We start from the raw sequence: 22,243 nt of genomic DNA on the forward strand, positions 1-22,243 counted from the left end.
ATCACCCTGTTTTCTCAGCTTTAGCTCTGTGGCTGCTGATCATGCCAGCTGCGGAGGACTCACTGTTCATTTCATCTAACATCAGCTATCTAAAACTGGGTATCAAGATTCCTTGGCTTGGTCCTCTTCATGTTCAGCAGCAAGAAACAGGGACCCCCAAAGACAACTCCCCATCCCATCTGTCTGGCAGTCATCTTCCAGAAATGCATTCCCTTTCATGAAGGGAGCTCAGACCCTGCCCAAGATGCCCACTCTTTGGACAGAAATGGCTCACGAACCAAGCCTCTATTTTATGATCTGGAACTGAACCTAGCAGAGCACTGAGCAAGTACTTAATTTTCAATACATAAGTAGCTTTTTTATTTCAACTAACCAGATCCTTAAAATGAAGCTATGTTTATTTGGATGAGGGCCTGTCCGAATTTCCTAATTCCCTGGCTCTGCAAACCCATGCACAGCACTCACTCTTGCTCATACCTCATACTCTTGGGACAATTTCAGGTTATCATTAGCTTTGAGATGCTCTGTGTGTTCAGCCAGCTCGGAAACGGGGATTGGTGGGTGGCTGAGCATACCTAAAAGACAAGACAGCAGGAAAAGAATCTCATTTAATAATAACTAAAATTTACAACTGTTGCAACATTTTATAAGAAAGAAGAAACAAGGAAAGAAAAAAAATTACAATGTAAGATCTGCAATGAAAGTAGGGAGGTTAGAAGAGAAGAATTCAGGGCTCGAAATTGTGTCCTTGGAAGTAAAAAATAAAAATCAAGGAAATAAAAAAAAAAAAACCAGTAAAATGAGAGTGTTTCCATGATGGCCCCATTTTCAATGTATAAATCAGAGCAAAACCAAAAGGAAAATCCAAAGAGCAGATGCATGTTAGCGATTCCAATAGTGGACTTAAAATGAGCAAAATGCTGCCAGAGGAACCTACGCAGCAAACGTTACAGCACCCGCAATGATCATAAACAAACTCCAACACAAAAGAAGGGAAGGGGCAGGGATCCAGCCAACCATGGTGATGTGGGGCAGGGGGAGGGAATGCAGATGGGGGGAAGCAGGGGAGGCTTTTCAGGAATTGTCCTTTGCACAACACTGGCTCTGTAAGCTTCTTGGTGAGCTCATGGACGCAGCGGTCTAGCCTTCACCGCTCCAAGAGTGCAACCAGGTATGGAAACATCAAGCACTGGCTCCTCGTCCTGCTCATGGCTGGTGGATGACGTTCCTTCTACAGCACAGCCCGCACACGGCCAGCGCTGCTCGGTCCTCGTCCTCCCTTTCCCACCTATGGGGCAGGCTGTACCGACCTCGTCGCAGTCTCTGCTGGGGAGGTCATTACCTCTTGTGATGGAGAGGCGAAAGATCCTCTTGCACCCTCTCAGTCTGGGGAACGGGAAACAATTTGCTGAGGAGACCGATGCCTCATGACCCTGGTTTACCTGCCGCCCGTGCAATTCTCACCAACACTTAGTTGTGCTCATATTAAGGCAGACAGAACTGCTAGGGAACAGACTCGATCTTCTCCGAGATGTACTGGTAGCGGGAGGGCCATGTTGCATCAGACTGAAGGCACATCTCAGCCACGAACGGGGCTGAGCAGTGAAGGCAGACTGGGTTTTCAGTCTGAAGTGCGATTTGCACATCCTGCTCCGATAGGGGCAGCTGGAGCTCTGGAAAAAGCAGGGATCCCTCCTGTCCCATCATCTCAAATAGCTAGGCTACAAATCAAGGTGGAAAAGCGCTCCGTGCTTTGCTCATCTGCATTGGATCATGTTTTTCCAAAGGCTTCCCATGCTGTCTGCCAGCCAATCCCGCTACGAATGACAGCGGAGAGGCAAGGACAGCAGCATGCTGAGAAGCCCTGGGCAGTGCCCCCAATGAGGATAGGAGTGGAGAAGAGATGGAAGCCAGGGAGAATTTCGAGCCCCGTGGGTGTTGGTGTGTGACAAAGCAGCGGCGGTGGCAGCAGCATGGTCAGATACTCTGAAAACTCAGCACAGAGATGGCAAAGCAAGCATGACATCCTCAGTTTTACAGTGACTTCTGGAGAGATGCTGCCTCCCCCAGGCCTGGGGACGGGACGAGTCTGCCACAGAGTGGGGACTTGAGCCACCACTCAAACAGGTTTCTCCTAAACTAACTAGACATCTATTTTCAGCACAAGTAAGTGTGGCTGAAAATAGAAGTGGGGGTGCGAATAGACCAGAATAGATCACAAAAATAACCCCCAAGTATTCTGGAGGCTGCGCTGGCTCCATTCTACTCCGTGAAGTATCAGGGCAGAAAGTCTCTCCCAGCTTATGGAGGAGAAGCTCCTACTTAATCTTTTGCTGTCCTGTAGCCCATTGCACCTGAAGAAGGATTTTTCCTTTGCTTCCCACCCTGGACTGGGAGGCAGCTGCTGTCCACCCCAGTACCACAACAACAAATGCAGACTGGGGGCATTTGGAGGAACTAGTCCCCTCTGCCCGCTTGGAATGGGAAGGCCACACTGGCTGAGATGCCATAGATCAGAGACCAAACCAAGTTAATATTATAAACACTCTTCTCAGTGTCTGTCCTTCTGCCTCTGAAAGTAAGGGCTGAAGAGAGCAGCAAACATACCTTGAGCTGCAGCATTAGAGCAAAGCCAAACCCTACTCAGAACAACTTCTGGCAACTCAATAAACCATCTCCAGATCTCTGTAGGTCACCTCCTCACTGACTTCTTCCCCCCTGGGCTGGGAGGCAGCCGGGCAGCTTTCAGCCCAGCTGCCACCACCTGACTCTGCTGCAAAAAACTAGAGATTATTTACTGAAGCGTGCTTAGAAACACAGTGCCGTAAATGAAATCCCAAATGATGAACACATAGGTTAAAAGGGGGAAAAAAAAGCCACAATCAGAAACCCTGGTAATAATGAGCAAGCAAGAAAAAAAACCCAAAAAAAACAGATTCTCTTTGGCTTAGAAGTCACAGAGCACTACGTGTCATTCCCTCTGAGCAAGTGGGCTGCGTGGGAAAGGCCCACTGTGCCAATCTGGAATGAGAAGTCACATTCCCCTTGAAGGCATTTCACAAGTTTCCTTCACAAAAGCTCCGAGAAAAAATCCTCAGTGTGACTGCCTCCTGAAAACCAGCTCTGTCTCTTTGCTGGGGAACATCCTGCCCCCACCTCCAACCCACTGTAAACAGACACTGGCTGAGAGCACATGGGAACTTGCCTTGTTTTGCTGCTGTTAAAGACAGGAATCTCCTTGTCGGATCAATTTCTAGGGCTCTTTATAATAAAAGAAGACCGGAAACCTCTGCAGCGATAAACACTTTCCTGGTCAAAATGCCAAGTGCATCAGGGTTCCCATTAAGATCCAGGAGGAGTTTGATATTAAACGAGCCAGGAGCAGTACTTCCCGGCGGTACCAGCCAGCACTGCTGCGTCAGCTGCAGCAGCTTCTCTTTCGTCTGCTTTAATTCAATAACTTATTTAGACACGAAGGGAAAAGGCTCGCAGGTTCCTCTGCTCAGCGGCCTCCTGGCTACCTGCGGGGCTGCCACCAGGGAGACCTCCCGCAGCGGTGAGGGTGGCAGAGGGAGCGCTGCCACGAGCTGAGGTTCAGCCAGGGATCAGTGTGACTTGGAAAAACACACAAAACCCCTCTGTTACAATAAGGGGGGGTGAGGGAAGGTGGCAGGTGGACTGGGACAGTATTGACACGAGTATTCAATACCAAAGAGACCAATATTTGGATTAAACTATTCAGAAAAACGTCCCAGCCCTCACATATCTGAGCACAAGCAGCATCTGTGATTTTCCACATCAGCTGAAACCTCACATCTACTTCCCTGCCCAGCCTTTTTAAAAAAAAAAAGAAAAAAAAAATAAAAAAAAAAATCAAACCCACCCAGCAAAGCTGGGATCTTGGCTTCTAATGGGGATGAAGTCTTTTAGAGCCAGTCTCATCTAACATTTCAATCACTTGAATCTCTCTAATCTTATCACAAAAGACTTGATTCTCTGTGCACCAGCCAACTCGCCAGAAACGTCACCCTAACATCTGTTACATGGGCCAGAGCCCATTTATCCTTGCAAAATCACCACGGCTGGATGGCACTCTGCATGAAACGCAGGGGGTGTGGAGGACCGTGGAGAGGCCTCTGGTCTTTGTGCTTCTGGAACAAGTTGATGCCAAGGAACAGACACCTGCCACAGATGGGAAACGGCCCTTTTCCTCGTCTGACATGAAAAGGTGCCTGTGCAGCTCTTTCCAAAGAGAGGGGATCGTCAGCTGCAGCTCCGGTTTTCTCTTCCCCCACGTTACGAAGCAATGAACACAAAAACACAGGCACGCACACATACAATGCTCACACACCGGTGCACAAAAGATTGCTTTCTGCCCACGAATAAGTATGAGGGACACATAGCCAAGCTTCAGAAATGAAACATCTTCGACAATGGGGAGAAAAAGAAGCCTTGAAACCCAGGTCTTTCTCCTGGGACAGCAAAAGAGACACAGAAGGACGGACAGTGTCCCACGCTGCTACCAGGGGCTCTATTCTGCTGCTGCTACTACCCTCGTCTTGCAAAAGGCCTGTTATTTGATACTGTAAAACTGGAAGCGCAGTTCAGACAAACAGATGGCACAGAAAAGGGATGAGATGGGCAAACACCGCAGGAATACAGAGAATTCGGCAAAAAGAAATAATAATAACAGGAACGAAACAGAATTGGAAAGGAAAGCGACAGAAGAGAAAAAAATTATAATGGGGGGGAAAAATGAAACCAACAGGAACAAAAACACACAGGAACTAACTTTCAAAGTCAAACTCAGGGTCACTGAGAGGGCTGCTCAGACCAGAATCTGCAGAAAACAGTAAAAAATAAATAAATAAAATATACACTTTTTTAAAAATTTCATGCTAATAAAAAAACCAAAAACCAACAAAAATCTAAAGAGGAAAAGAAAGTTATTTTTGTGCTGATTAGGCTAGGACAGGATATCTAAGATGTGCTATGCTTTCCCCTCTCCGAGCTGCACAGATGCTCACGTACTCCCATTCCCACATCCTCCCTCGGTTTTGCTGCTGGGGACAGGACAGAGACTCTCTGCTTGCTAGACCCCAGGTCATCTGGCTGGAGAAGAGCCTACAGGCCCCCTTCTAAACCACAATATATTTAATTCAAATGGCTTTAATTCAGACAACACCTATGGAGTCTTCCCCTGCAAATTGCACCACAATCTCTCCATCATCACCAACACACTCCAAGCTCTGATTTTCCATCCATTTCCATTTTCACCCAACTGTCTGCAAAATTCTGTGGGAGGCAGGTGACCGACTCTCCCAAATCCTTTAAAACCTTTTACTGCTCTACAAACTACAGAGAATAAAGTAGCTAGCTAAACACTTTGGCTAGATAAACTTAAAAAGAAAAGGTGACAGCATTTTTCTAGACCGGACAAAGCCAGGCAGTCTTTTGAGATCTGCAGACCTTTGCCTAGTAGAGCCTTAATGGCAGGTTTGCATGTCTTAGCTACCTTTTACAAGCTTCTTAGACCAAGAATTCAGAGGTACAGCATGACCAGAACAGCAGCGTTATCAGAAGACAGACTCACTCATCTATTGATCACGTTAACTGAAGCTCAGAAGTGCCCTTAGCTGACTCTGCTGTCCTGTGGGGACAGGGAGAAATACCCAGTAAGGGAACCACATGAAACAGAGCTTCCAGCTGCTTCTTAGCACCCAGGCTAAGCTGGATGGCCACAACCTTTTATCTTTATTTTTATCTCAGCATAGGTTTCACATGGGGGAGTGCAACTCTTTCTCTTGGGTCTCACACCACCACGTGGACCACCCAGAAGCCAACCTGAACACTCCCAAAGGGAGCTCCTGTTTGCAGCCAGTATATAACACTGAGCCCAGACAAATGCAAAGTGCTGCTGAGCTGCAGCTGGGGACACTCAAAAGATCTCAAACACCTTCAGACTCTCCTGCAAGAGCACCACTAAGAGCTGATTTAGGGACCCAACTGCTGCTGAACTGCTCTACATTCAGTCCCTGCATGCTGGATTGAACCCACTGCCATTCCTCAGCTGAGGCTCAAATGTTCCTAAGCGTGAGCTGATACTAACAGGTTGTTCCTAACTCTTTTTGACATGAAACCCTCAGCTAAATGCTGCCTTTGTGCTTCCCCAAAGATCCCTGCCCTCTGGGTACCTACTGACTTGCCAACCTCACCCTAAGAAAACTCAGACAACGCTAAGGACAGGACTGGGATGGGAAGGGGAAACAGGAGCTGCAGAAACATTACTAACAAGCACAAAACAGCAAAAAAATACAAACAAACTGAAAACAACAGCCAGCCCCCCAAAAGCACAATAAATTCCCTTCCAAATCCTCAAGCACCAGGAACTCGGAGGCAGAGGTGCCTACCAGTGCGCAGGCACTGTTCAGCATCGCCAAGTGTCTGTCTGTGTGAGGACATGCCTGAGCCGGGCCGTGTCAGTGGTGGCTTGCAGAGGTGCCATGCAGGCAGCTTAGACATGCATGTGCATGGGGACACACGTGTACAGAAAAGAGGGTGCATCGAGCCTCTCTGCCCAGGAGTTAAGTGCAGTTACACGCTAGCTCAGTGGCTGTTTGCAGCGATGGCGTCTGCACTAAGCGAGGAGACGCTGCCTCGTCTGCACGAAGCAACCAGCTGCCTTTCTCTCTCCGCACAACCCACGGGGCAGGCCTGGCTCCTAACTGGAGTGTTTTGGCATGTACGCAGAAAATGCCAGCTACAGATGTGGCTAGAGCACCGCGTGCTGGGAAGCCTGCCACGCTTCATCTCCACCGCCCCGGGGATCTCCCAGCGCGAGGCATGGTGCTGCGCAGCAGCACTGGTGGTCTGGCAAGCTCAGCATGGCCATGGCACTTGCAGCTGTGTACTTAGCCCAGAATGCACCAATTTAGCTGGGTATCCAGGAAAGCCATTCTTCCTGCCTTGCTAGCGCTGGGTAGAGCCTGTGCAAGGTCCTTGAGGTTTCCCAACAAAGGTTTCTTTCAGCAGTCTTGCTTAGCATAGACAAGGCTTGAGGTTCCTTGCTGCATCCTAGGTTAGCACTCGGTCTCAAAGGCAGCACTGCAGCAGCCTTCACGCAGGCAGGAAGGGGCTAAGGGAAGGGCAGTTGCTCCACTCCTGCCTTCCCAGTGAGAAAGGCTGGTTAGCAGCCGGTTACCTGGAGTCTGGAAGTTGATGCGCCTCATTTCCACAGGGTCCTTAGGGTGGTGAGGGGTGATTTCAGCATTGTTCAGGAGGCATTTTGTCCGTGGCTCTGAATCTTTCCGTTTGCTTTAAAAAAAAAACAAAACAAAAAACCAAAAAGACAAAGCAGCTTAACTTATAGGCCTTTTAGTCTTTTCATCTACTCAGGCCACGTTCAGATCAGAACATAGCTACCACCAAAATCAGGGTCAGATGCAGCCAAGGATGTAAGTTACATAAAATGCACTGGAAAAGGGATGAGGTTTAGAAGGTTTTGTCAGTGCTATATTTGATAGGTTTACAACAGCCCAGCAGCTGGAAGTTCCCCCGTTGCACAGCAGAAGTACAGACAGGCAGCAAGGAGCAGCTGAGGTGCTGTGAACTTACACCTCAGCCTCCCTGCACAGACAAGCCTCCCCTGAACTCTGCAGAGCTCTGTAAGCAGAAACCTTCCAATTCTGGCCAAGCCATTTCAGCCTGAAAAAACCAGAGCCAACATAATCATTTGGAAAAGTACAGAATCTCTTGGCCGTGACCTTGGATGTAAAGTACTGATATTGTTCTGTTGGCTTGTTTAGGAGCTCTCAGTGCCTTGCTGCAGACAGGGAAGTCAGAGCAATGGTTTTCAACCTTTTTTGAACTGCAGAACCCTAAAAATCTGGGTTCAAAAAACAGCGTAGACACATCCTCTCCCATCACAGCTGTGCCTGCTGAGATCTGTCTCACCTTCTTGCCAGAAGCCGAAGCCCGCTCCAACCTGCCAGCTGAGCTGCACATGTAAGTGCTTCCTAATATACTTTGCTCAAAATGGGTTAGGTTAGCTGAGGCAGTTGAAAAGTCTTTGCTGACCTGGCTCATTCTCATTGAAAAGAATTTGGAAGCAAAGCCCAGTGCTGATCTGAAGATGTGATAACCTCTGGCGAGGGAACAGTGACAAGCTGGTGGGAGCAGAACTTCTCCAGCAGGCAGAGAACATGTACCCACACCCTGAGGCTTGCAAATATTGCCCTAGCCCTTCTAGCAAGATGGCAGTAGAACTCCTCACCTCTCCTGCTTGGGTTGCACAGAAGCCTCCACTAATATGCTTGCAGCAATAATGGCAATTACTTAGGCAGAGAGGAGGTTATTCAGTACATTTTTAGCTGTCTCTTAATGTCATTAATAGCTAGAAGAAGTGGCATGAGCCCTGCCAGCACCGCATGGGGCAATATTTTGGAATTACACCACTTTGCAATTTGGGAGTAGTTTATTTTTGCTGCAGTTCTGAAACTGCTGTTAATAGTTCATTGCCTAAACCCATCAGTTACTTCCAGTGAAAGCTCTCCCAGCCTTGGAAATGGCTTGAAATAAGTCTGATTTTTGCAGTCATAAACAAACTCTGTTAGAAGTCCCTGGCTGATGGGGCAAGAACAGCTTTTGCAATGGGGCGAGGACAGCTCAGCTGGTGAGATTCTGCTTCCAGTATGCCAGTGGCTCAGGGACAGCCTGTATGGAGCAGTCAGACATGGAGAAAACCCGCTTTTACCTCTGACTGCAACACAAATGGGTGTTTCTCTGCTCCATTAACCCAACATTTTATGAGCCGTTTACTGTCACTGCTGCTCAGCTTGAGAAAGGGCCATTATATTTAGGAATGGACAATCAGGAGAAAGCTGGGCTTTCTTTGCTTCTTCTACCCCAGCTCAAACATGGTCCCATGCTAATCTGACACAGGGTTTCCGTTAGGACAGATCTAACGGTAGGAACTGTACCAACAAAGCCCCATCACCACAGACAGTAAACACTGCCTAACACACAGCAAGAAAGAACCTAAGTAAATGGCAAATCTGGTGCTCTTACCTGTCTGGCTTGCTGTCCCGGAAAGCAGTAAGTGGAGAGAAGACAAGACAAATGTCCAGGTTAGAAAGGACTTGCAGAGAAAAGGGGAAGCATTTGCTCAGCTCTAACCCTGGTAACACAGGTGGGAGGTAGGACCAGCAAAGATTACCCATTTAGATCAGTACTAATGAAGACCAACAAGGACCACCTGAGTCCCTGACCCCAGAGCACCTGTGTGTCTAGCAGCTTCGCACATGCTGGGATGCAACAGACATGCCCATGTGCATAAGCAAACACACCTGTGCAGATGAAAGATGGAGCAGGGTTAAGAGAGCTCCCTCCATCCTGGGTACTAGATGTCCCAGCTAAGGACACCCCTGTGCTGAGCCATAGTTGCCATCCTGCCCCTTTTCTTGATCTATTTTGCTCAGCATCTGCTTCCCCTCCCGTCCTCTTTCACTGCACAGTGTGGCCTGTGTGTGCTTAAAGGGCCCCCATTCCCATGCATGTGCCATGAGCTGCTCAGAAAGCCAAGTAAAAGGGAGAGATTTCCAGGGGTTGTTCCCTCCTCTCTCCTGCAGACTCACATTACACCCTTACTGCTGCTGCTCTTGTGCCCCAACTCCAGCTGAAAACTAGTTTGGGATCTCTGCTGATCCACAGCACAAAGGTGCTTTCTCTCCATCACCCCTGCTGTGCACAGACACACACACAGAGAACACAGGAAGGCGAGCCCAAGGCTGCGAGCAGCTCTTCTGGGGGAGACAAGCAAGAGACCTGACAAACTCATTGCACACATGCCACAACAGACTGTCTACAGACAAGCACAGCTTTACTGAGAGTGCTATGGGGTAGACTCGGAAGCAGCAAGTCCCTGCAACCCACTGCTAATCTCTCCTGTGCCAGTCAGACCCTTCCACTTCAGCATTTGTGCCTTGGGGCTCCTCTCTGTGGTGCTGGTGAAAGGATTTGCCCTTAGCTGACAACTATAGGACCAAGGAGGAAATTCCCTTTAGGGGCTAGAGCTGGGGTCATTCAGAATGGTCACAGATCTGGGCAAGAAGCATCTCTTACTTTTTGTAGAGTAGAATGGCAATGACAATGCAGATGATGAACACCACGGCCAGGACGGGACCGATGACCCAGATCAGCCCTTCCTCTCCATCAATGATAGGCTGTGGATCAGGGTTGTCCAGCTGGATGGGGTCGGAGAACGGGCTAGCAGCAAAAGTCTGGAAGACATGAAAGATTGTGGAACACAGTTCAGAGATGGAACGGGGACTGAAAACAATGGGCAAGCACACAGTATTCCACAAGAGAAATTGCTAGAGACAATGTGAGCTCTCCGCAGCACAAACCAAACAGTAACAGAGAAAATGCCGTCTTCAACCTATAAAAAAATTCTTGTCTGTGAGCATCCACGTGACAGGTATCTTCGTCCTCCCATGCTCCAGGCAAGACAGACCATTGAAAGATCACATTCACATGAAGTTGTAGACTGCCTTGTGCCTATGGTTCACCTAATCTTGGAGCCAGGAAGGTGCTTTTAGAAAACCAGTTGACTATGCCTCTGTTCCACCACATCCCTCAGCCCTCTCCACTGCCACAAACACACTAACACTTTCCAAGCTCTCATATAAGTATCTGGATTTTGACAGTCAGATGGGATTACAGAGAAAGAGGGAAGGGATTGAAACAAGAATTAACGCTTAGAAACAGTCTGGTCTGGTGACTGAAAAAACCCAACCCTTACAATTAAATATAAATTAATAAAATGCAGTATGTCTCCTATGCTCCCTCTGCAGTGAGCTGGGCTCTTGAGGAGAATCAGAAGCACATTCAAACCCATCAGAGTCCTAACTAATGGGCTTTGCCTGCTTGTTCTCATGAGTGCTACAACCTACCCACCCCAGGAAGGATGCATTCCCATCTTATGCAGAAACAACAGAAACTAAAATACACAGAGGAGAACTGGCGTGCCATGGTTCGAGTGAAAAGTCTGGGACAGAACAAGAACAGGAGATCCGGGCTCTGGTCCTTGAACTCTACCAGCTCTCAGCAAGACTGAAATACCGCTACATACTTGGGAGCTGCTGTGAATCCAGGCTGTTGTGAGCGAGTATGCAGTACCTTGTTCTAAAGCAGAAATTACCCCAAGCTGCAGTAATCCGATTGAGAAACCCATTCAGAAGCGTGTCAGCCTAATCCTTTAATATCAAATACACAACTAAATATTTATTTGGGAAAAAAACCTCTGAAAACCCTTAATTTCAAATAGCTCCCTGCTACAACTCCATAGGGGGATTTAAAAACAACAAAGTATTAGACTGCTTCCTATTGTGCATGAGGGAGGAGGCAGGTAAATATTAAAACAGTTGTTTTCATAAAGCCAAACACAGCACCACTGAAATCAGCAGAGGTGCTGAAGTGGTAGAAAGCACATGTAGTCTTCCATAAAAATATGCTCCCCTCTCTGCTTGATGGGGAACTTAGTAATGACCAGGGTGTGTGACATGCTGCTCTCAAAGCAGGATGTCTAGGGTCATTGCTCTAAGAAATAAAAGGACAGCCTTTACAAGAAATTACTCTTTGTAAAGGGGTTTGACCTAAGGAACTCTGAACTCGAGTGTAGTCCTGAGCGGATAGTTCAGTACTCCCTATTCTAGACTCAAATCTGGAGCCACAAGTGTATCAAGTCCTGCCTAGGAAGACTAGCAAAATGCAGAAGCAGCGCACAAATGCTTGCGTCATTAGCCTGTCTGCTTGGAAGAGCACATTTGCTGCATGCAGACACAAGCACAAACAGCTCCAATAGCCACATGCAAAAGTTCCACAGCTGGACTGGAAGGTCTTTACAAATTAAAAACCTCAAGCTCTGGCATCTGGTGGGAGAGAGTTACGGAGAATGCCAGGAGGGCACCAGGACTGCTGGCAGCTCACGAAGGAGCGGTTGCTGTCTCTGGTCTGTAATGGGGACAGAGGGGCACAAGCATCTGAAGAAGGCAAGAGAAAGCAGGCAGCACTTACAGCCTCGGGTTCCTGGAGCACTGCCAGGATGAAGATGACGTATTTCTGCCCTGGCTCTAGGGCTCTGTTCTCGAAGTTGTCGTAGTGCTTCATGTCCCCCAAGATGAAGTGGGAGGGGAGGGAGCGAAAACGGGCAGCAATGTAGGGCTTGGGGAAATCCAGCTGTCGAGAGTGACGCAGACTTCGGCGTCGGAGCCTGGCAATGTCCTGAACGAGCTGGAGGAAGCAAAGGAACACTTTGGAGCCCTGATGCCTTCAGCACCATCAAGGAAGCAGGAAGGAAGGAGAGCCAAACCATTCCACTCAGACTGGCCACACCTTAGCTACTCAGAACGTGGAGCACAGATATCCCAAACCCACCCTTCCCAGGCTCTCACATCACCGTCCCATCCATTACAGCTGTTTGCTCTCTCCCTACAGCTGGCTTCAGTTTCACCCAGACTCACCTCCTCCAGGTCCATCTCCTCGGGGCTGCCCAAGGGGTTGAGGAACTGTCCTCCTCGGGACTTCCTCAGAGGCACCACCACAATGTAGTAAGCCCTAAGAGTTGGGAATAATCAGAATAAATAGAAGGAATTAATCTCCTTCTACAAGCCTGTCCTGGTTTCAGCTGGGATAGAGAGTGCACAAACTGATGCAGAAGGCTAGGTTTGCCCAAACAGCCCCACTGGCCCAACCCAGCAAACCCCTTACTTTTAATTTAGCACAGTGTTATTGCTGCTCCTGGAGCAAGCTTGGATTCAGTGGCAACCCCGTATGACATGTTTCTTTATTTACTCCTTTTGCACTTTGGCATCCCCTGTTAGCTCTGGGAAGTGGCTCCAAAAGACAACAGTCAGCAAGACTGAAAATGCAGGGAACACACCCCCTGCCACTGCCCCTGCAGGTTTCTACTGTGGACTCCAGCCATCAGGGCTGACCCCTGCAACATAAACTGAGCACCCCACATCTGCAGTTTAACAGAAACCTACTGGACAGGCACAGAGCTCTTCACATCTGGGAGAATCACCACCACGTTGCCATCAGCATCAGGCTTATGGGTCACCTCTGGCTTCTTTGATAACATGTCAGCAGCGGTCCAGGCAGCGACGTTCTGCTGCAAGCCACCCATGCTATTGCCCCGGTTCATAAGAACAAAATTGTAGAACGTGCGGGGCTTCAGGTTGGTGATGAGTTTCTTGGTGGTGCGGCCGTCCACATCGACATTCAGCCCGTTGTACTGGATCTGTGGGAGGCGAAGAGGCAGCAAAGTTGGAGAGAACACGGGGCACTCAGCTCTGCCATGCTCCGCCCAGCTCTGCCAGAGCTGGAGCAAACACAGGAATAGGAGGCTTTTGAGTGGGAAGCTGTCTGTATCCCGTGCTCACTGCACAAGAGGGTTCCCGAGCATAAGGCAAATGCAAGACAAAGCCTTGAGACTTCTCTGGGAAGAGAAATTTTTATCTGTAAATGGGAAAACTGTAGTAACTTGCCTAGGGAGGCAGTGATTTGGTAACAGAGGTGGGAATGCAACCGAACAGCCCTGATTTTCAGCCCACCTCCTTGATGTAGTGATTAATCATTAGCTGCCCGTATCTGAGGAAAGAATCCAGAATTCCTGCCTCTTACAACCTCTTATTCAAACCAACAGACAAGACTCCCAGGAAACCAGGAAGAAACACAGTTCTGACTCCTCCATTCCACTTGCCTTGTATGGGGTGGGAGAGTTGTAATTCTCAGGAAACTCCCAGCTCAAAAGGACAGATGTCTTTGTCACCATCTTCACCTTGAAGTTTTTGGGTAAAACTGCTGAGAGAAAAGCGAGGAGGAAGGGGAGAAAGGAGAAGAAAAGGCAGCAGAGGGAAGGAAGAGCAAGAAAGAGAAGGAAGAGAACGTCAGGCACTGGGAAAAGGGCCTGCCAGTCTGGGTCTGGCTGCCGCTGCAGGAATGTTCCCTCCTCCACACTTTGCTTGAGTTTTGCCAAGGTCCATCTCCCAGTGCTCCCTGTCCCCAAGCCTAACCCCAGGAAGGGGTGAAGGAGGGTGCGTGGCTTTGCCCACACACTTATGGGTCTGGGTGGCTGCTGCAGGAACGAGGTGCTGGCTTTCTGAGCATGCTCAGGTGAGGAAACCCATCCCAGGTCACGTTTTGAGGTTTTTTTCATTTTTCTGTTTTCTTTTGGCTGTTTGCAAAAGCTGAAGAAAATGCTCTTCCCACCTGTATAGCGACTGGCCCCCCACTTCAGGTGCCAGTGAAAGAAGGGTGTCCGGACTTAACTTAGAAGAAAGTGGTAAAAGGGACTTACCTGGCACAAGGCAGAGAGGAGCTGAGGGACTGAGTGTGAAACCAGAGTGCTTTGCATTTACTCACGAGCCTGGCTGAGCCTGGCTTGACCTCTCCAGCTCTCTGCCTCCTGGCACCAGCCCCGGTTACAAGGAGAGAGAGGGAGGAGAAACCGGTAAGTCCTACCTTGATCCAGCTGGAACGTCCGATACTGGACGGTTGGGCTGTACGGCCCGGGGCCTTTACTGGTGTGAGCACGGATTTTAACATCATAGGCGGTGTTGGGTTTGAGGCCGTTGAGGGTGTAAGAGTTCTCTGGGGAGGGGGGCAGGTCTTTTTCCAGTGGGTTGCCGGGAGAACCGGCTTCCCGGTAGGCCACGGTGTATTTGACGATGGCTCCATTCCTCTCAGCCAGCACGGGGGGGAGCCAGCCAAACTGGACCGACATGGAAGTGATGTTGCTCGCCTCGAGGATTTGGGGGTAACCCTTGGGGATGTCTTCAGGGGTGGTGAGTTCCTGCACAGCTTCCTCCCCAAAGCCAGCCCGGCTTTTCACGGCCAGCTTGAAAACATACGTGGCGCCCTTGTGGATGCTGGGAGCGGTGTACTTATCCTCCAGGGCCGTGAACTCCAAGGTAGCCAGGGGGTCGACATCCTTGCGGCCAAACTGGAGCCGGTAGCCCATCACCTGGCCTTCCGCATCCAATGGAGGCTCCCATTTCACCAGAAGAGTGTTCTCCTCTGTCTGGTGCACAGACAGGATGGGCTTCCCTGGGACTGGGAGAGAAGACAGACACCTTCAGTCAAATGTAGGACAGGGTGGCTGGTGAGGAGATGCAGAGACTCTAAAGCTGCAACAACAGGTTCCTCAAAGCAGCGGCAAGGTTTCAGCTCAACTCTGTGTACTTTAGCGTATCCCCTTGTAAACCAAGCTGCTGCTACCCACCCGCAGTGCAAGTGGATGGTCTCTATCAAGTTTAGGAAATGAAGTGCATTGCCAACATGCCAGCTGCGAGGTACTGACACGTTTCTGGATTTCTTTTTTTCCCTTTCCTCAGGATGGAAAGGTGTGCACAGCTCCTCCCTTATCACTGGACCACAAACCCTCCCACAGCTGGGAAGAACAAACTCAGGAGTCCTGACTCCCAGCCTCCTGTCCTAATCACCTGAGCAGACTGCTTCCCAGGGCAGGGAAGAACAAATGCTGGAGTCCCCCAAACTCCCGTCCCCTCTCTCTCTCCATTACACAGCACAACTCATGCAGAAAGAGACTGGAACAGATTGGCTCAGGCTGGGAAGTCCAGAGCAGCTGAGGGTGAAGTAATGAAGGATGGGAAAGGAAGCCTGGGCAGCCCGAGGTCCTGAGCAGCAGGCACAAGGCCAGCTAAGCGAGTCTGGCAGGCATCTGATCACCCAGTTGGGTACAGAAAGAAGGAAGCACACAGAGAGTGGAAACAGAGCCCAAAATCTGTGCGAGGCAGAGGGTAGGGAGAATTGCTGCTTACTCTGTGCAGTTTCTCTCCTCTGGAGGAAGGGAAAAGACAGCTGAATGTCGGTGTGTTTCCAGTTAGCTCCTTCCTTAACACGTCAGTTAGTTCCTCCACATTTGGGGGGATATTGCAGAAGCTCAGCAATGCTGTGCCTCTGTCTAATGAGCCCTGGCACTGCCCGACTGCTAAGCAAGCCCACAGCCACAGTTAAATGACACATGTAGGCCCAGAGGTTCCTGAAGCTGAAGAAACCAGAGCATTAATTCCAGCAGCTCACGCGTCATTTACACTCAACTCCACTATTACAGATCTAATTTCCTTCTCTCCGCCTTGGTATTTCTTCTGGTTGAACAGGAGGAGGAGAGAGAATGGAGTTCAGAGAGATCCTGGCCCACTCTCGCAGCATGAGTCTGACCAAGGGTCGGCAAGTTGGAAAGCTGTAGCGCAGCTAACGAAGCGAGCAGGAGGGAGCCTGCAAGGAAGGATGCTGCCTGTGTCAGGGACCCTGGCAGAGCCAAATTGGGGAAACCACTCTGCCTGCTGCATCGACTGACATCTGAACATGGGGATGAGGGGCTGTCTCTGAAACAAATGCTTTATTCATCTCAAACTGCCAAAGAATTGCTAGGGAACATTGCTGGGAAAGCCTCCCTTGGAAATGCCTAAGAAACACATTAAAGACAAAAACAATGCCATTACCTTTATGTTTTGTTTTTTGTCACAAATGTTGCTATAATCAGCTGAGCTTGAAAATATTACATTTGCACAACAAATATTGTTTAGAAGAAAGGTGAGAAGAAAGTGTGGGGTGGGGGGAAGTGTTTTATTTTGCAATTGGTTTGGACAGTAAAGGAGAAAATTGGATGTATTACCGTATTTAAATTCAGCCCCTAGCCCTGAATGATAAAGAAAGAAATCTCTCCTCTCAGAAGGTATATTGACTCAACACTGCAAGGAAGATAAGAATGTTACAGAGCCATTTGAAAGATTTTTTTTTTAAAAATAGCTATTTCAAGTTGGGAGAAATTGAGTTTTGGGTAATAGCTGCTGTGCTGGAGAAAACATCCCTCTGTGACTGATCACCTGCACTGCAAATCCTAATGGGGAGAGATGAGGGAGGGTGACAAGAGAGAGTGACAAGGGAGGGAGGCAGAGAGAAAGGCTCCAGGAGAGAGAAATCAAAAGGGTAGAGAGCCTCGGGAAGAAGGAAATGAGAGGAGAGAACCAGGGAGCTAGTGAGAAGAAACATGGGCAAAGCCGGAGGGTGAAGGAGAAGAGGGCGAGTGAAGGAAAAGGCTTCTGACAGCTCACTGACACTACAAGGTGTGAGGACAGCAGCCTGGATGCTGACATCCAAATGTACCCTGCTGTAACATCTGCAAGAGTTGATGTCCTGGAAAGCAACCTTGTTCTCTTGTGTACCATTCTCTTAACTAGGCAGGAGAAGCAAGAGAGGAGAGAAAGGCTCAAATCCCATTCACTTGTCTGAACACAAGAACATAAAATGAGATGAAGATGTGAGTTAGGGCAGGGAAAAGGCAAGGGCATGGAGGTCAGCTGCAGCTCCAGCCCTATGTGTTCCAGGCCAGGGCTCCTGAGCCCTCTCTGTCCTGTACACTCAGTTGAGTGTCTGTGCTGCCTCCAGAGCCCGAGCAGAGGTTTCCAGGTTAATTACGCAGTGCTGACCGAAGGCCTTCGATCCCTGCAGAAGCAGAGAGCAATGTCCTTCCAGAAACAAGGGATGATGTCAGTTTATGCAGCTGCTACAAGCAGAGTGAAGATGACTGCCTCAAAACTAAGAAGAAAATAAACAGCCAGGGTTGGGAGGTTAGTAGACAAAGAAAAGAAATGAAAAGGGGAGAAAGCCATCATCTGACAGCAGGAACAAAAGAAAGAGCATGAGCAAAATGGGGTGAGAGAAGGTAATCACAGTCCAACAAGAGATGGGCTGGATGAGGGACAACTCCAGGTCTAGGCACCGTAGTCTCCCCCCACTGCACAAACCCCTTCCCATACTGCACAGCAGAGGTTTAGCCGTGAGAGCAGAAACCACAGGAATGCACATGCTGAGAGGACAGGTGGAGTGTGTACCTCTCCTTTCTGCCTGCAGCACAACTGTTTGGAGGAGCAAAGGATACCCTGTTGCCCTTTGTCATCCCCCTGTTTAGGCCCTGCCATCCTAGCTTGGCACCACATCCTCTGTTCTGAGGCTGACAGATACTTTGCCATAAAGAATAGGTCAAAGGGAGGAATGAATCTGGGTGGTGTGTGCAGACAGAGCCCAGGTCCCAGAAATGTTAGCGAGGAAAGGTCAATACTGTCAGTACTTTTCCCTCTGCTACTCCTAAGCAAAGAGGGGTCGTACATTCAGAGACGATACTGGAAGAAGAGTAGGCAGTACAAGCCACCAGTCTTCCTGCTGCTTTTCAGAACTTTGCAAGTCAACACCATGACAGCAGACCTCTGGCTCTCCCATTCCCAAGGGTACCTGTGTGCGCCAACCACCAAAGCTACACAGTCTCTCCAGAGTGTCAGACCAGGCAGAGATTCTCTTTACTTCTGGTGCACTGCAGTTTATAGCACAAGAGATTACAAGCAGTGAACTCATCCTCTGTTGCATTTCTGGGTGTGTCTGGGCTTTCTGCAGCACTGGACAGAAAAATATGTCATTCAGTGAGAGGTACACGTGAGGAATGAAGGGGTTTCTGCCTCCCTAGAAATAATTTTGTCTTCAGGGCAGCATGGTATTTGTTGCGAGTCTGTCCTTCATGAAGGGAGTGGGATGAAAGAAGCTGCATCTGGAGAAAACGCTTCTTGGCTTTAGGAAACTGGTGAATCCCAACAGTTCAGGAGAAGACTCTTACCTGCACCCTTCGTGGTGACCACTTTCGGTTTGCTGCGAGCACCATCTCCCTTCATGGTGTAGGCGGCTACGGTAATAGAATATGCAGTCTCAGGCTGGAGCCCAGCAATGATCATTTCCTGTTTGCGAGATTCCAAAGGAAAATCATGTAAGTATTCAGGTACATATACACGGGTAGATCTCTCCTCCTTGCAGGAGTCTCAGCCCTTTTCTAGCATGCAGGAACATTCACTGAATCTGAAATCACAAGACATTCTGGGGCAACTGGGTAGATGTGGCAATTGGCAGGAGGATGAGAGCCACGTTCCCTTAGCGAGACGCACGCACACTCCAGCTACAAACAGTCTCTCTGTAAACATACCATGTCTCTGCAGGGCCCTGGTTCAGTGCATTCTCTTCCAGATCTACCTCTCACACATTCCCTATCTCAACACAAACTGCTTCAGCTATCAAAATGCTGTTGCGCTCTTCAAAGTGTTCCTCTTCACTATGCAGTCTCAGAGGAGGTCTCAGCGGTTTCAGGGAGATTACATTTTTTTCACCGTTACCCCCCTTCCTTCTCTCCTCAGAGATATTTTTTAATGCCTTCATAATATTAAAGGGATTGCTTTAACGCAAAGTGCAAGACGACATTTTCTGCTTGCACGCTAAAGCTCTCTGCTAAATCCCCAACACCTTCCTTCCTCCATCCTCTATCAGCCTCACCACACCTGGCTCCCAAGAGCTTTTGTTAGAAGACTGGCCTCAAGGATAGCCCTTCCCCATGAAGTATTCAGCCCTTCGGAGGGCTGTGTTGTAAAAGGAATACCCGTGCTAAATCAAAAAGGATGAGAGCATATGCAGCAGGGTTTTCTCCAAGGCCCTGAAAAGGAGGGAGATGTGAATGTTGTGCATGTTTTATGGCCTTCCTTTCCCCTCACCCCCACTGCCCTTTTGTGCTTTCAATATTAAATCTCAGGGCAGCACTTGGGAAGAATTTGCTGGTCCTGAAAACACCTGTATTGCCCCCAGAGCCGAGCAGGGAGTGGAACAGCCGAACTTCAAAACAGTGGGATTTTGATCAACAAGTTTGGAAGCCACTAGCTACAGAGACAGGTCTGTCTTCTAGAAGTCAAAAAACCTGTTCTGCTTTCACACTTGCCACTGAGTTTTATTAAGATTTTAGGCAAGAGACTTTACCTTTTACGTGACTCAGTTTCTCCATCTGTAAAAGAGAGGCCCCTCACTTTTGTAGGGCACTTGGCAATCTCTAGGAGACATGAATACATTCAATTTAGTAGTGCATTATCTTGGGACCCTGCCATTCCAAGAAGGAAATGTTTTCTCCTACTGCTTTGTAGCAGTAAGATCATGGAAAACATTTAGCATTTTAGCAGAAGTAGCAAATGCGAAACAGCCAAGCTGATTTTAAGGTCTACTTAAAAGGTAAAAGCGCCAGTAGCGATTCAGTGCTTTGTATCAACGAGTATCTAAGGATCTTGGCCCTTTAAGGGCACAAAGCATTTGTTCATGTGCTGATAGCTTAGGAGTTATGGGGCTTTGATTACCCAATGCTTTTCAGCCTAACCATGTTTTTCAGACACAAGCCAGAGGTGCTTGCAGACCAGCCCATCTTTAAGCATATGTTCAAGGTAGTCCCAAATTCAACGTCCCATCTGCTTCCCCATGGAGGAGCAGCAGACTCATCCTTCCTTCAAAGCCGAGGGAAAAACCCTGCAGCGTTGCTGCGTGCTGACAAGCTACACAATCACACAGGGTTGCAGAGCAAAGTGAACAGGGTGGGGACAGTGCATGGGAACACCAACAACAGGCTTTAGAACAGGCACACTGGCACTGCAAAAAAATAAAGGAAAAGGAAAGTATCACACCACAACAGGAAGTGGGAGAAGGGAAGGGACAGAACCAGGATGGGAGGATTTTTACTTTTTTACTTACGTATTCAGCAGTGTCATCTGTTTCCCACTGGGCAGAGAACAAGAGAGGTTTTGCACGTGAGAATACAAGAGGGGAAAGAAGGGAAAGACAGAGACACAGCATGAGGAAGGAGTCCCTGAGCAAGCAGCCACACAAGGTCAGAAGTTACCAGGCCAGCATGAAGGAAGAAGTAGAGTGGGAGAAATTAGTAGATTCCACTGTGGCCTTTGCCTGTCTTAAAAGACTTCCCAGACACAGGGAGGATGGATGGTATTTAGTTCAGTGCTGGGACAGCAGTTCATACTCTTCCACAATAGCTACTGTCTGGGAGTGCAAATGAACTGCAGAAAGACAACATATACCTTGTCATAGAGATACTCATCTACTTTCTCCAGCATTATGTTGCTTGGGATGAGACAAGGAGGCTGGAGCACCCACCCCCCAAAACCTTCCACAAGAGGAGACTGGAGCAGGAGGTGAGTCCTTACCTGGGCATCAGCCAGCATGATATCCTTGATCTGGGGCAGCCCCCTGGCCTCTCCGTTCTCCATGCGTACATAGTGGACCTGGTAGCCGCGAATCTGGCCATGCTGGCGGTTCTGGACTGGAGAGCGCCAGAACACTTGGATTGCAGTGGAGTTCAGGACCTCCACCTCCACTTTCCGAGGCGGAGCACTGGGCACTGCGAGGAAGGGAAAAAAGGCATTAAGAGTCACTTGGGAATTTCTGTCTGGAGCCTGTCCACCTATGGGATATACTCACTTCACCTATGGGACATACGTACACTGAATCTACAGCCCTGAAAGGTAGCGGAGACTTAACAGTCAAACTAGACATCCCATCATCTGCCATTGCTCTTACTCAGTGAAGCAGGGAAGCAGTTCTGGGGCATCTAATCTGCACGGCTCAGAGATATGCATGGAAATAGGTCCATCTCATAGCCCAGCCAATATTCCATAGGCTCCTTTGTCCCCAGTTAGCTCAGATGGAAGAAACCATAGAGTTCTCCATCACATTCTGAGGGCAATGCCAATTTCTAATGAGCCAGAAAAGCTCTGGTCCTGCCTGCGGGGTGTTAGGGTGAAGAGGATACGGAGGGGGACTTTCCCTTAGAGTTCCCTTGTCTCTCAGGCAGGGCAGGTGGGTTGGTGGTTACCGCCGCTGCATAATCTCAGGGCAGGAAACAAGAGATGTCTTGGAATCTGGGCTGAATTTTTGGAAATAATAATAACAACAACAACAATAATGCAGTGCATGACAGCTTCATCTGCAAGAAAACCATACTTTCTCTGAGCAAGGTATTCCATCCATTTGGATGTGGGCAGATACTCAGGGAAACAGAACCCACACTGGGGACAAACCTGTTGCTTTTTTAAAAATGCTTTTTATTTGGGATGGCGGAAGAAAGTCTGAGAAGTTTGGAATTTATGTATATTATTTACTTGACCTATATAATTTGTGGGTCTTACCCTCACAGTGAGGGTGCTCTCCCTTCATGCACACATGCACATTTTTTCCCGGTTTTATTTTACTGTAGAGATACCAGGGAAGTTCAGGTCTCGTTATCTGTGTTTGTGCTAAAAGTCTCTGAGCTGGGCCACTGAACTGGAGTTTAAACTGCTCACTGCTGAAGGTTTTTTCT

At 48.7% G+C, this 22,243-nt stretch overlaps 1 protein-coding gene across 8 annotated transcripts in view; it reads right to left on the reverse strand.

The window, feature by feature from the left end:
- PTPRS (protein tyrosine phosphatase receptor type S) overlaps positions 1–22,243 on the reverse strand; it is a 163,711-nt gene that overhangs the window by 14,781 nt on the left and 126,687 nt on the right. For 3 of the 8 annotated variants that reach the window (XM_049807601.1, XM_049807604.1, XM_049807602.1), the window contains exons 12-23: positions 21,090–21,283; positions 20,623–20,649; positions 18,689–18,806; positions 14,521–15,111; positions 13,760–13,857; positions 13,044–13,297; positions 12,519–12,612; positions 12,073–12,288; positions 10,120–10,277; positions 7,202–7,314; positions 4,793–4,840; positions 478–575 (exon numbers count right to left, since the gene is read on the reverse strand). In XM_049807601.1, coding sequence (XP_049663558.1) covers positions 478–575; positions 4,793–4,840; positions 7,202–7,314; positions 10,120–10,277; positions 12,073–12,288; positions 12,519–12,612; positions 13,044–13,297; positions 13,760–13,857; positions 14,521–15,111; positions 18,689–18,806; positions 20,623–20,649; positions 21,090–21,283 — 2,009 coding nt within the window. The remainder of the gene's footprint in view (positions 1–477; positions 576–4,792; positions 4,841–7,201; positions 7,315–10,119; positions 10,278–12,072; positions 12,289–12,518; positions 12,613–13,043; positions 13,298–13,759; positions 13,858–14,520; positions 15,112–18,688; positions 18,807–20,622; positions 20,650–21,089; positions 21,284–22,243) is intronic. The other 5 variants (XM_049807605.1, XM_049807606.1, XM_049807607.1 and 2 more) reach the window with 5 other exon arrangements.

The sequence above is a fragment of the Accipiter gentilis genome, chromosome 8 (genome assembly GCF_929443795.1).
Source record: "Accipiter gentilis chromosome 8, bAccGen1.1, whole genome shotgun sequence".
In the NCBI taxonomy this organism is placed as follows: domain Eukaryota; kingdom Metazoa; phylum Chordata; class Aves; order Accipitriformes; family Accipitridae; genus Astur; species Astur gentilis.